General features: G+C 35.8%; 1 protein-coding gene across 2 annotated transcripts in view; it reads right to left on the reverse strand.

Moving 5' to 3' along the window:
- Nucleotides 1-15,533, reverse strand: part of LOC150076053 (proliferation-associated protein 2G4) — a 164,832-nt gene that overhangs the window by 11,315 nt on the left and 137,984 nt on the right. For both annotated transcript variants that reach the window (XM_090387926.1, XM_090387927.1), the window contains exons 10-11: nt 14,852-14,903; nt 5,909-6,003 (exon numbers count right to left, since the gene is read on the reverse strand). In XM_090387926.1, the coding sequence (XP_090244052.1) occupies nt 5,909-6,003; nt 14,852-14,903 (147 nt within the window). The remainder of the gene's footprint in view (nt 1-5,908; nt 6,004-14,851; nt 14,904-15,533) is intronic.

Raw genomic sequence — 15,533 nt, forward strand, 5'->3', positions numbered from 1 at the left:
AGCAAACGTTCAAAAAAAATAGTTTCTGTTCCATCAAATGCATTGCTAGCGTCGTACTAAGTTTCTTACAGAATTGCGAAGTGTAAAAAACCACACACAATGGGAGAAACTAGTTTTTCCAGCAGCTATTGATATGGTTAAAATAATGTTTGGCGAATCATATGCGAAACAGTTGCGACAAATACCGCTTGCTGATAATACAGTTGGCAGAAGAATCAATGATATATTTGAAGATCTTTGCGATCAGTTAGTTTCTCGACTGCGTACTTCGAAATTCGCCATACAAGTAGATGAGGCAACTGATGTAACTAAAGATGCTCATTTAATTGCATATGTTCGATATGTTGTAGAAACTAATATAATAGAAGATATATTATTTTGCAATCCCATTCCTGGAAAGGCCACATCCAATGAAATTTTTAATATAATTAACACTTTTTTGATGAGAACGACATAAAGTGCAATAATTGCATTGGACTCTGTACTAACGGAGCACAGTCAATATCAGGACACAAGGCAGGTCTTCAAGCATTAGTTAAAAAGAAAGCACCCGAAGTTAAATCTGGACGCACTGCATGCTTCACAGAGCAGCTCTTGTGTCAAAAATATGAGCGAAGAACTTAACAACATTTTTACAAAAGTTACGAAAGTTATAAGCTGCATAAAAAACAGTCCTTTAAAAGTTAGGTTGTTTGCAAAGCTGTCTGAAGATATGGAAGCTAATTATACTTCACTTCTATACTATTGTGAAGTGCGCTGGCTATCTCGTGCAAAAGTGATTCAAAGGGTGTTTGAACTCAAAGTGATTGCAATTTTTCTTGATGAAAATCATAATGAAGAGGCAAATTTATTTAGGAATGATAACTTTATTGTTAAACTTGCCTATTTGGTTGAAATTTTTGGAAAATTGAGTGTTTTGAATAAATCAATGCAAGGACCACACAAATTGCATTCACTGATTCAAAATGACAAAGTGAAAACATTCATAAAAAAATTGGAGCTATGGAAATCAAATTTACAAAAAAATAAAGTTCGGCATGTTTCCACTTTTAAATGATTTCTGTGCCAGAGTTAATATTGAAGCAAACAAAACCTTGGTAACGCGGACGTGGAATTACGTCAGTCATCTTGGTAACTGTGATGGACTTAGCTTCAAAGTCAATTATGGCTCTGTGTAAGTTGATTCGTTCTAGCCAGCTGCACTATGATCACGCGGGAAATTCAAACGTATGGAGTGACGCATTATATAAATCAAAAGAATTTGCCGATTGTTTTTTGCAGACATAATTATAAAAATGCATATATGATCGTGCATTTTTGCTGTTTTCGAGTTAATTAATAATTTTTGCTGAACTTTAAAGGTAGGAAATCAAAGAAAAAAAATTCTGTTTATGTATATTGAGAGTTTCAATTTTGTAGATTGAGTAGAAATTTCAGAAGTAATTAGTTTCTATCACGAGGCCAGGTGTCAAATTACACTTAAAAAGTGCAGGCCACAAGTGGGGTTAAAAATGTGTCTGTATTATTTTATGAAATAAAGGGGAGGGGGCACACCAAGATTAGATTTTTTTTTTAAAGGGGGCGTAGTAACAAAGTTTGGAAACCACTGGTTTAAACAAATTGCAGCATCCAATTGAAACAGTTTTCTTCTTTGATTTGGCCTGTGAGTCTACAATCTAAATTCCCAACAATTGCCTTTTATTATTATTTATTGTATTAGGGACTCCCCACTAACCTTTGGCAACCCTGCAATGCATTTTCAAAATCATACAAATAAAAGCAGAAGATAACTTCTGTTCAGGAATGTATTGCTCAGATCACAGAGTCCAAATAATGTCTGAGAAGCAACTCATGCTGCTTCTTGGATATAATCACTACTGTAACTCAAGGAGTTATGTTTACTCACTGTCACATAAGAAAATCCATACAACATTGTCATTATACTGTGGTATACTATAAACAGAATTATGAACACAATCTTTGTCATCAACAGCATCTGCAGGTATTTGTACCCAACAATGACATCTGCTACTAAAGAACCAAGGCAGCACTATGAATTGCCAGACGATCCACTGAACACATGATTCATTGTGAAGCACTATGTCCTGCAGCACCTGGAGCTGCTAGTGACACAGCAGAACAATGAGCAGTTAGTCAAGTCCAAGAAAGCAGTATAAGGCAGTACCATTAACTCCCAAGGATGAACAGAAGATTAATCAAAGCTATGTGAAGTGGCATCATGAACTTGCAAAGATGAGCAGATCAGCATTTAACTGTATACATAAGTCCACATTGTAACCTGCCAAAAAGAGTATCACTACACTGCAACCCAATGAACTGCCAACTAGATCTATTAGTTGAAATAAACAAGGCTGACATTAAAATGCTCATTTGCTTGCTTGCAAGATTCATGAATGATTTTTTGAAGTTATTAAGATCAGATCAAGAATTGATCCATGGCAAAATTTCTTTTCTTTTCTTTTTTTTTTTTTGTTGCTGCTCTGTATATGATAAAAGCAGCTTCTGTTCTACCAGTTTTCTATCCAAACTTAATACGCATTACTTGCTTAGCTCATGACTCACACAAACTTAAAAAAAAATGACTTGTGAGAAATCTGAAGGGAAAAAAAAAAAAAAAAAAAAAAAAAAAAGCTACATGCATGGTTTCAACATAGCCTTCCTCTTCCACCAGAGCCCATGGTCATGATTATGTGCAACATTGTTTTATGTCAAAAACTTTGATTTCATTAAAAAAAAAAAAAAAAATTTAAAACTTTGGATTCTATAACCAAATTTGAAGCATGGGGGCTATCTTTGAATAGAGCAATTGAAGTAGTAGAGAAGTTCAGTCAGGAATTTTAATATCGTGGAGATACAGGAAAGAACAGAAGAAATAAATTTGATGATATTTTAAAAAAGAACTCTGGATTTCATAATTTAAGGAAAAAAGATGACTCTTAATAGATATGCACAGGAACTTCATTTCAAGTAGAGGCTTTGCAAGCTCACATTTTTAAATTTATTCATTTTTGTCAATGTGAAAAGATTGTTTTCTGCCTTTAAAATGATTCTGAACAATAAACACTACAGATTTAGAAAGGAAACATTGAAAATTTTATTTTAATTGTAACAAAGTTTGTAACACTACATCTTGTGTGAGTTGTAAAATGATTCTTATTTTAAAACTTTTCATTAATGGTTTTGTTACTTTTAAATACTGAAATCTGGTTAATTGTGGTAAACTGGTAATATGTAAAACTGTTAGCATGTAATAGCATTTTGGCACATATTTTCATACATTTTAGTGCACATTACTTAATGTCTACTTATTACCATGGTAGAATTGAGAAATAAAAACGTAGTTCCTTTCACTAATTCAGAGGTTAAAGGGCACTTCTAAATGTTTTAAATACAAAGTTTTCATGAATTCTGCACATGGGACAAGAAAGAAAAGTGAGCATTTCTTCCTCGCTTTTCTTAAGCCATTCAGATGTGAAGAAAGGCAAATCTCCAAAAACCAATGCCAATAAGATAAACTGGCATGAAATTATTTGCATCCCTCAACCACAGCTATAAGATCATATAAAATGCTTTTCATTGTGTTGTAATCTCTTTACAGAAATGGAAATGAAGGATGATTTTACTGATATTTAGCTGGAAAAGGTTCCCGTTACAGAGCAACTTGATTATAAAATTTATAACTTTGCTACAGAAAGTTCAGAGAATTTTGCACTTCCTTGAAGTTTTCTTTTGATACAGGATGTCTTTATTGGTTATGCATATTTCTTTAAATGAAGTATCATTTCCACAATGGTCATTGGAAATGATACTGCGTAATACTAGAATTTTCTAACCAGACATTATCTATGGAAATTCTCTCATTTCGCAAACTCTGCAAGAACTTAGAGAAGCCAGAATGATGTTCAGTCTGATCTCCTGATAGAAAGTACTTAAATAGAAAATGGAGAACAAAGAAATTTCAATTTTGTGCTGCTCACTTTTAATTAGTGCTGTTTTAAAAGCTCAAAAAACTATGCAGAGAAGGAAAAATACCTGTATCAAACATTTATATTAGATTTCTCATTTTCAATACAAGCTTTTAGCTCCTTCAAGAATTTGATGTTCACATTTGGACCATCCAAAGAAATATATATTGCACGTGTTAATAAAATACCCAACTTGCTCAATGTACAAAGAAAATTATCAAGCAAATCCAAGGTTGCCGAAAGGAAAAAAAAAAACACACCACGTTTCTACAAAACAAGTCTCTTGTAGTAGAAATATCATTTGATAAATTGGCTCAATATTGTACAATAACATCCATTTTCCCTTTTTTGACAAACTTTGCTTACACTTTCATTAAATAAAAAAACAAAGTTACAGTTCTTCAGACGTTCACACAACTGATCTTGAAAGAAGTGATGACATATGCTAACTTACATTTGTTCATATGTAATTGGGTGATTACACTACCTGGGAATATAAATGGAAATAAATCAGAAGAGTTCACTGCAATTTGAAGAGTAGTTTATTACTTTATCCAGTGCCTAAATAACTTCTGCATGTGTCATTTCAATCAGCAATCAAGAAATTTGAAATGTTCTTAGTAAAAGGAGACTTTTCCTTTTTCATTTCCCACTGATGGCTCGCTGTACAGAATCACTGCCTGCAGAATTTGTGACAATGTTTCTCCCTCTCCGTCTAAAATGAAGATGTGGCTAGTTTTTTTTTTTTTTTTTGAAGATTTTACAACTGCTGATGTTTTATTCCATTGCAGTGAACTATTACAGAGAAACACACTACATTCAACATCAAAAGTAGAATTGATAATGGGATGCAGTAAATTTTGTGTTTATCAGTACTGATTGGTCTTAATCAGTTTCTAGCTGGTATGAAATCTAACCACATTTCTTGGTATTATTCTTTCCAGGAATGTTAGACAATCTGTTTTCAGTACAAAACTAAAACTAAGCATTCCTTAGATACTATAAAGCTCTTGGCAGAGGGAACTCACATTTCAATAAAATGGCATTATTAAATTATACTAACAGGATAAAGTATCCTGCAAAGACAAAATGATGCCATACCATTCTCTTAGTGGGTCTTCATGGAGTTAATTCTGACACAGACATGCACACACCATGACCAAACAAGAAATTTCATTACTTCATGACCACTGATCAAATTGCATAACCTTTTCATGACTGGTAGACACCCTGATCAGAAGCTTAAAGGAGATGACACAGAAGTGGAATTAGCAGAACTAAGCTGATATTCTATCAGGAATCACTAAAACTAAGATGACAAATACAGGTGAGGGGCAACTAATCAATTACTGTAAATTCATATAATCACATAATGCAACCTTTTCTCTGCCTTTATTAATTTGCAATTTCCCTCTTTAAGTGAAAAATAAATATGCTTACAAAATGCAAACTTACAACTTAAGCCATAATAGCATGTAATAGTTAACAAGATTTTACTGTGATAAAAAAAATAAACAAAATACACACCTATCAGAGGGTTATTGTTATTTGGTTTTTTTTTTTAAGGAGCATTATCAACTAAGGCCATATTGCTCCGGGATATGCAGTGGTCATTCCCTGACCTTTCCGCATCCTCCGTATTTGGTGGTGACGGGCTTGAACACCGGTCTAATCAAGAAGCATGTGCTACGCACAGCTGCTCCTTCCCACCTGGCTACGGAGGCGCTATCAGAGGGTGTGTGTGTGTGTGTGTGTGCATGCACACATACACATGTACCTATGATGTACATGGGTAGAAATGTCAACATATCTAAAGGAATACCATTAAAAACCCAGATCTTATGGTACTTTTTTAAGGAGAAAAATAATCACACAAAGTAATAAAACTGAATGAACTACCCACAAAAAAGAATGCAACATACCTTCTTTTTCATAGAGAACTGTAAATGGTTCAACTAACTTGTGGTTCATACATTCGACAACACCCATCTTTGCCTTCTTTTCATCATCAAATGCTCTGCAAAGTAGAAAGACATAGAAATAAGGTAAAATAAGTATGCAACAAGGCATATCTTGGTAATCAGGGAAGATATCTTTTGGACTATAAAATAATGTTAAATAATAAATTTCAATGTCATGTATTAAAATATAGCATCAAATAAATCATTACATAGGATCTTAAAAATTAAGATTTTCATCACAGCCACCAATGGGATATCTTATTATCTGAGGTGATTTCTGCTAATCAAATTACTTCTATCACATTATTTAATTTTTTAGGCATGTTCACAAATGCATCATGCACTTACTGTCTTTTTCCACATCTGCATATAACACACACGCACATGTATTCGTATATTTTTATATATATATTTTATATGTGTAGATTTTTTTTATATATATACTGTGATTTCGTGATTTATTTTGTTCTATTACTCTTTTTTATATATTTCTTTAGTCTTTTTCTATATCTCTGCACTCTATAACTTTTATCTCAACTCAAATTATGGTTGTTTTCCATTAAGATCATTACTATAATTAATACCACTCATATACTAAGTGAACTTAATAATATAGTTTATTAAGCTAATCGCCTAGACCATTATACAATTTAAGGTGATGTTTCAGGCATCTTATAGTGATACCCATCATCAGACCATGCTACTGGAGGGCAGAGAAATATAAGGGGTTACAACCCCCTTGAACCCATTATATTTTTTATTACTAAAATTTAATTTTTTATTTACAGACCATTGTAACCCTTTATATTTCTCTGTCCCCCAACAGCGTGGTCTGATGATGAGTATTGGTAAGATGCCCGAAACGTCACCTTAAATTGTAGTGATTTAGGCGATTAGCTTAATAAACTATATTATTAAATTCACACGGTCACAGTAATTCTACCGAGTCAGCCATTTGGATGTTTCCAGGAGATAAAAGAACTACAGCAGTGCCACCTGCTTGTTCAGTGGTGACTAGAAATTCAGCATAAATTGTGTAAAATTATTAAATTGTGACATCACGAGGAAGCTTCATCACCGAATAAGAGCTACTCCATTTATATGGCTGCGGCAGGTTTAGTAGATCGGTAGCTTAAATCCCAAGCCCCGATAAATAGTGAGGGTGACGTCAGGAAGGGCATCCGGTCGTAAAAACTATGCCAAAACCAATAGATGTGTTCCGGTTAAGAAGTTAATCCAACTAGAGGAGAATAAGAAGATATAAAGTGTGAATTGGGAACATTGAATGCTGACCCCATATAATGTGGGAAAAGACGAAGACAAAGAAGATTAAATTCACATGGTATATGAATGGTGTTAATTATAGTAATAATTTTACCACTGTCACTCTTCCTACACACAGAAGTGTGTAGGAAGAGTGACAGTGGTGAAACACAGCTATTCCTTGACACACAGCTATTCCTTGACTTACGATGGGGTACCACCACTTTTGTCGTAAGTCGAATTTCATACACAAATATTAAGGGCATACACATCTGTAAAGAAAAATAATAAACACAAATTACCTGAATATTACTGGACGTTATTTTTTTAAAGTTTCATATGCAAATGTATGCATACATAATAAATTAAAATAACTGGAAAAGGCAATCACCTGAATTATGTTCATCATCAGTGTTTTTACTTTAAAAAAAGACATTGAAGTCTATTATCGAGGAGGTGGAAGTGGTGCCAAGTGGTCCAATTTTAACTGAATGGTTTGCTTTTTCTTTTCATTATAAATTTCTCTGTAACATGCAAGAGCTTTGTATTAAATGGTTTACTTTTGAGAACCTTTCAGTAACTGAGTCCACACCTTCAAATTTTTGCATCCATCATTTATTTGGCCAAAGGCTTTTGTTTGAGCACAAACATTTTAGGTGGTCCTTTTGTTCTTCTAGATCTTTCTCATCTTCTTTTGCAACTTGCTGTGCCTTGAGTGCCATCAAATCCTCATTGGTGACCTCCTCCACATCATTTTCAAGAAGTTCAGCAAACTTCATATCATTAGTAATTTTTCCAATTTCATTTGCTTTATCAAAGGTTATCAGAAATTTAAAAGAGATATCTCCATATACCATTCATACATTTGGTAGTCAATTCTGCACATGCTTTTGCAATGCTCTTTATTCCATGAAGAATGGTACAGTTCATCCAGAATTTTCTTACTGTCTGTTCTTTCTCTGTTGCTACAATTGTCTATGCAAAGGTAATTTTTAAATAATGAGCTCTGAACATTAGCAAGGAATATGATGCAAGAAAGCAAGTTTATATAGCATCAGCAAAAAAAAAAAAAAAAAAAAAACCTGCCACCCTTTCCATTTCACCCATCCATTCACTCCAAATGTTTGTATAATTCTGCCTTGACCTCTACTACACCAGTTGCTGACCTACATGGAAGTTTGTTCCAACTATCAACCACCCGCTTGCTAAAGGCAAATTTCAGCACATCTATTTTACAATTGCCTTTCCTCAATTTGAATTTATGCTCCCTCAGGTGAGTAATCCGCGCAAGAGGAAGAATCCTTTTGGCATTGCGCTTGCTCAATCCATTCAAGGCCTTATATACCCCAATTAGATCACCTTGCAGGTACCTAGTCTTCAGAAGCTGCAATTTGCAAAACTTAGGCCTTTCTTGGTGAAACCAACCCTTTGTTCCACTCACCAATCTCACTGCCCTTGTCTGTACTCTATCAACAGCTCTAAATCTTTCCTAAAATGAGACCTCCAGACCTGTAGAGTACTCAAGGTGTGGCCTGACCACTGCCTTATACAAGGGGACAATCACCCCATTATCCCTGCTAGCAAAATTCCTGTATATCATTGACAAGACACCATGAGCTACTCTTGCAGCCTTTTTGCACTGCTCAGAAAACTTCATATCTGACTGCACAATCATTCTCCACCACCCAGTTGGTATGTTACTCTGGGGTTACTGCTAGCCATATGTGGTACTTTACATTTGTCAATATTAAAGTTCAGTTGCTACCTCTCAGCCCATCTGCTCCACTTTCCCAGATCCTGTAGCAGTAGTGTACAATCATTACTGTCATTAACAACCCTGCCAACCTATATATCATCTGCAAACTTAGACATTAACCCTTATATATCTTCATCAATATCACTGATAAATACAGAAAACAACAATGGACCCAACACTAATAATGTTAGTCCGTGAAGAGCAGTGTCCATTGATAACGACTCTGTCTTCTCTCACGCAACCATCCTTTTATCCATTGTAGCAACTTGCCCTTAATGCCATACTGCTCCAATCTGTACAGTAGTCTTCCATGTGCCACAGTATCAAAAGCTTTCCTAAAATCCAAGTATATGATATCAAAATTATTCTTTGCATCCAATTCCTTTGTGGCCACATCATAGTATCCAATCAAATCTGTCAGACAAGACTTACTCTTAACAAACCCATTCTGTGTCTGAACTATAACTGCAGTTTTGTGTAGATGATCCTGCATCACTTCCTTAACCAGTGACTCCATTATTTTCCCTGGAACAGAAGTTAGACTAACAGGTCTGCAATTGCCTGTGCTATCCTTTGTGAATTGGGGACACATTTACACACCTCCAGACCTGTATAGAGTACTCAAGGTGTGGCCCGACAATTGCCTAATACAAGGATAATCACCTCCTTATCCCTGCTAGCAAAATTCCCGTATATCATTGACAAGACACCATGAGACACTGCCTGAACTGCTCAGAAAACTTTATATGCGACTGCACAATTACCCTCTGATCTTTTTCATTCTCGACTGGGGTTACTACTACCCATATGCAGTACTTTACAGTTATCAACATTAAACTTCAGTTGCCACCTCTCAAATTTTCTAGATCCAGTTGCAGTAGTGTACTGTTCTTACTGTCATTATCAACCCTGCCCACCTTTGTATCATCTGCAAACTTGGACATTAAGCACGATATACCTTCATCAATATCATTGATAAATACAGAAAACTACAATGGGTACAGCACTGAAACCCTAGCGGACTCCACTAATAACAATAATCCATGAAGAGCAGTGTCCACTGATTACCACTCCGTCTTCTTCCACTCAATCATCCCTTTATCCATAGCAGCAGCAGCAACCCCCTTAATGCCATACTTACCCAACTTGAACAGTAGTCTTCCATGTGCAACAGTATCAAAATCTTTCCTAAAATCCAAGTATATGATATCACAATATATATTATCCAATCAAATTGGCCAGACAAGACTTCCCCATGCCATGTCTGAACTATAACTGAACTATAACTGCTATAACTGCAAACTGGTTAAAGAAGCACTGCAGATGATCCTGCAGTGCTTCTTTAACCAGTGAGTTCATTATTTTCCCTGGAGAAGTTAAATTAACAGGTCTGTAATTACTCATGTCACTCTTTGACCCCCCTTTGTGAATTGGGGTAACATTTGCACATCTCTAGTCCATGGGGATCTCCTGAGTTCAAGAAAGCTCTCATAACTATGGATAAGGGTTTGCTTACTTCCTTTGCTGCCTCCTTTAATATAACTGGATAGATCCCATCCATCCCAGGTGCCTTTCCATGTTGCAACCATATCATCATGAATTGCCTTTGGCATTAGTCCATCTTCCCCCAAATATTGGATGACTGTATGGTGACTGATTTTAGCTATCTTTCCTCATTCTCACAGCTATGTTGGCTTCAGTATCTGTAATAATAATAATAATAATAATGAAAAAAAAAAAAAAAAAAAAGACATTATCAAAACTGCATGAAACTTGGTGAGTTACTATCTGAAGTGTTATACATTAAGTACAGAAATTTTTAGGACAACACTACTACCCTTTCATATCAGGTGCCGCTATTAAATAACAAGACTGTTCATACAGCCACTGCACACTGTGGCACCTGTGAAACAGAGGCACAGTGGTTGACCCTGAACTGTTCCCCAGTTGTCTGCCTATCATGTTCCAACACGCTCACTCGCTTTGCAGTGAGACAAGTTTCACTACCTTGTGTGTTTGCCGGAAAATGACAGACAAAAGAATCAAACAACAAATCAACCTCAAAGTTTTAACAAAACTAAAGAAAGCACCAAAACGAAAGTTATGAGTTATATCAAGTTTATAGAAAAATACTGTCAAGAGCTCACGTGTTTGAATAGTATAAAATATTTTTAGAAGGAAGAGAGAGAGAATGTGGAAGACCAGGCTGTTGGGTATACATGAAAACAGATGAAAATGAGGACTGAGTAAGGGCACTGATTAGAAATGATCATTGTTCAGGCATTAGAATGGTTGCAGCAGAACTCTGGACAAAGAAATCGTTAGACAATTCAGGCATAAGAACTGTGTGCCAAGATGGTGCCGAAAATTTTGAACGAAGATCAAAGAATGATACGACTCCAAGTTTGCAAAGATGTTTTGGGAAAAAAAAAAAAAAAAAAAAACTGAAAAAAAATCCAGGCTTTCCGATTATTGAAATTACCTGCGATCAAAGCTGGCTGTTCTAGTACAACCCAGAAACTAAAAGACAGTCAATGCAATAAGACAAAACAATTCTCCAGCCCCCCCCATGTTAGGGTAGCTAAGAATAGAAACAGGTGCAGGTATACTTGCGTGTACACCAATGCTAGGAGTTTAGTAAATAAATTTGATGAATTTGAGGTATTGCTTCAAAACATAGAAGGCAGATATTGTTGGGATATCAGAGACGTGGTGTCACACAGATATAAGGGATGCAGAACTGCAATTTGGGGAGTACAACGTCTACAGAAAGGATAGACAGGATAGGAAGGGAGGAGGGGTTATGTTATTAGTTAAGAAACACATAAAAACCAAGGAAGTGAAGCCAGTTGACATCGCTGGACAGTGCAGTGTGGAGTCAGTTTGGTGTGACATAAACATTGGGAGATCAAAATTGAGAGTAGGAGTGTGCTATAGGCCTAATGACTCTGATGAGTATAATAAGGAACTGTACAGGGAAATAGAGTGGGCCAGTAAATCAGAGTGTCTTATAATGGGAGATTTTAATTTCCCAGATATTGACTGGAATTTGGGGGCTGGTTACTCACACACTAGCAGGACTTTTGTGGATTTATTGGATGATTGTTTTCTACATCAGCATGTTCGGGAGGCAACTAGAGGGAGTAATACTCTTGATTTGATTATCAGCAGTGATTCTTCATGCATTAAGAATCTGCAGATAAATGAACCACTAGGTGGCAGTGATCACAGTGTGCTGAAGTGGGATTTACTCAAAGAGGTAACTACCATTAGGGGTAAAGGGAAGGGTTATTGCTTCCACAAAGGGGACTACGATGGACTGAGACAGTATTTAAATTCTATACAGTGGGACCAACTGATGATGTTACCAACAGCAAATTCAAAATGGGAAGCATTCAAAGAACTTATCTTGGAAGCTACTAGGCTTTACATACCAACTAAGAAATATTGTTCAAGGTTTAGGCCAAAATGGATGTCAGATGAACTAATGAGGCATATGGCAGAGAAGAAAAATGCATGGGATACATACAAATTAACACATGACACAGAAGCCTATGATAGATACAAGTTGATATGCAACCAAATTACAAAGGAGGTTAGGCAGGCGAAGGCAGATTAACCTTTAGCCATAATTATGAGAGCTTCCTTGGACTCAGGGGAGGTACCCATAGACTGGAAATGTGCAAATGTGACCCCAATTCACAAAGGAGGATCAAAGGCTGACACAAGTAATTATAGACCTGTGAGCTTAACTTCTGTTCCAGGAAAATTAATGGAGGCACTGGTTAAAGAAGCACTGCAGGATCATTTAGACAAGACTTCAGTTATAGCTCAGACACAGCATGGTTTTGTTAAGGGGAAGTCTTGCCTGACCAACTTGATTGGATACTATGATGCAGTCACAAAAGAACTGGATGCAGGGAATAACTTTGATATTATATACTTGGATCTTAGAAAGGCTTTTGATACTGTTGCACATGGAAGACTGCTACACAAATTGGAGCAGTGTGACATTGGAGGCAAATTGCTGCTATGGATAAAGGGGTGGTTGAGGGGGAGAAGACAGAGAGTGGTAATTAATGGACACTGCTCATCGTGGACTGATGTTATTAGTGGAGTCCCTCAGGGCTCAGTGTTGGGTCCATTATTGTTTTCTGTATTTATAAATGATATTGATGATGGTATATCGGGCTTAATGTCCAAGTTTGCAGATGATACAAAGGTTGGCAGGGTTGTCAAGGACACTACTGACACTATGCTGCTGCAACAGGATCTGGAAAGGTTGAGCAGATGGGCTGAGAGGTGGCAAATGAAGTTTAACATTGATAAATGTAAAGTACTACACATGGGAAACAGCAACCCCAGAGCAACCTATCAACTCTGTGGTACTACACTGACAGTGGTAGAGAATGAAAGGGACTTGGGGGTGGTTGTGCAGGCAGATATGAAGTTCTCTGAGCAGTGCAGACGGGCTGCAAGAGTAGCTCATGGAGTATTGTCAATGATATACAGGAATTTTTCCAGCAGGGATAAGGAGGTGATTATTCCATTGTATAAGGCGATGGTCAGGCCACACCTAGAGTACTGTATACAGGTCTGGAGACCTCATTTCAAGAAGGATGTAGAGCTGCTGGAACGAGTACAGAGAAGGGCAACAAGATTAGTGAATGGAACAAAGGGGTGCTCTTACGAAGAAAGGCTTAAGTTTTGCAAATTACAGTGTCTGGAGACTAGGCACCAGCGAGGTGATCTGATAGAGGTGTATAAAGCCTTGAATGGTTTAAGCATGATCAATGCTGATGGGATTCTTCCTCTAGCTCAGAAAAATCACCTGAGGGCATAAATTCAAATTGAGGAAAGACAGATGTAGGATAGACGTGCGGAAATTTGCCTTTAGCCAGCGGGTGGTTGGTTGGTGGAACAGACTTCCATCCCTTGTGGTGGAGGTTGATAGCCTAAATAAGTTTAAGGCTCAGCTGGACAGGTATTTTGAACAAACAGAGGGGTGAAGTGGAAGTGGGTTTTTTTTTTTTTGGCTGATGCTGCATAAGCTTGCTTTCTTGCATCAAATGCCTCTACTAATGCTAATGCTATTCAACAGACCTAGACCCCCCCCAACTGAAAAGTGTACTCAAGGGAACCCATTTTCAGTCCATTAAAGATATTCAGGGTATAAAAAAAAAAAAAAAAAACAACAACTGAAGTGTTAAAAGGACTTACAGAAATATCTGAATCTTTTAAAAAAATTTGTGGAGTCTTCTGAAATTTCATTAAAATTGGGCCAAAGGGCTTCCAGAGTTCCAGAAATGTTTCTGTGCTTGGAGGAAACATATGGAACAGTGAGTGCAAATCCAAGACAATTATTTTGAAGAGGATAACTTGTAAAGCATGAAATATTTCATTATATTTATTTTATTGCAAGTCATTATTTAATTGCCACACACTTTTCAAATGCCCCTCATAGGTAGTAACCTGCAGATCATCCAGTATATTTGTTTTGTAAAATAATATATAATCATCTTATACTTTTGGAGCTTAGCTTAAATTCCCCCATGGCTCACAGTTTGAGAAAACATTGTTATAAAGAATCCAAAGTATTGGGGAAGAGGTATTAAATAATTTATTTTGGCTCAGTACCCAAGGTTCCAGCTACATTAAATGACAGAATAAAGTACTGACTGAGCTTTGGCAAGCAATTATACTTCTAATACAAGCAAAACAATGCAATATTAACAAAATACTTTACTTTAAAAAAAAAATAACTTAACTAGAATGATATGGTATTAGATTAATAAAAGAAATACGAAAATAATTCATTTTCATTTTTGCATTTTATTAGTAAAATTAGGATTGAAAGGATTATTTTATAAGCTCCACATACATACCTAAGAGTAAAAGGCATGCTGCCAAACCGTTTATCTACATCACTGAAGAAAGCTACCAATAAATAAAAAAATAAATAATAAATAAATAGCTCCTTTAATATTTAAGTAAGAGGATAAAATAAAAATAAATATTAGTACAGAAGATTAAGGTATAAAATGAAATAGTCATTTTTCAAATATTAAGAAAATTAACATGTACTTGTGATTACTTCAACATAATAAAAGGAAAGGTTCACGACTTGGTACATGCATTGGTGGAGATACAAAAAAAAAAAAAAAAAAAAAGTCCAGTAACAATGGATTAATGAATATAAACAATATTCATGGTATGAGCCAAAGTGATTTTATCACTGTAAGGAATGACATCAAACTATAAAGGACTGGGATACTAGTGTGTGTGTGTGTGTGTGTTTGTTGTAGGCATGCAATATATGTTTGGTTTGATGCATTACATAAGACAGACAAATTTGGGTTTGACAGGAGCATATGAGAAAATAATTTTGGACACCAGGACAATGCATTATTCTTAAAAATTCAGGGGACTGATACCAATTTTTAAGCAACTAGGTTGGAATTATATAAAACTTAAGAATTTCTAATTTAGCTGCTATACTGGTGTGTACACAAACAAATATATAAAGGCATTTTGTTTGTTCCTGCATGGATTTTCACACGTAAAAAG

The sequence above is a fragment of the Mastigoproctus giganteus genome, chromosome 13 (genome assembly GCF_048544385.1).
Source record: "Mastigoproctus giganteus isolate SK-2022 chromosome 13, ASM4854438v1, whole genome shotgun sequence".
In the NCBI taxonomy this organism is placed as follows: Eukaryota; Metazoa; Arthropoda; class Arachnida; order Uropygi; family Thelyphonidae; genus Mastigoproctus; species Mastigoproctus giganteus.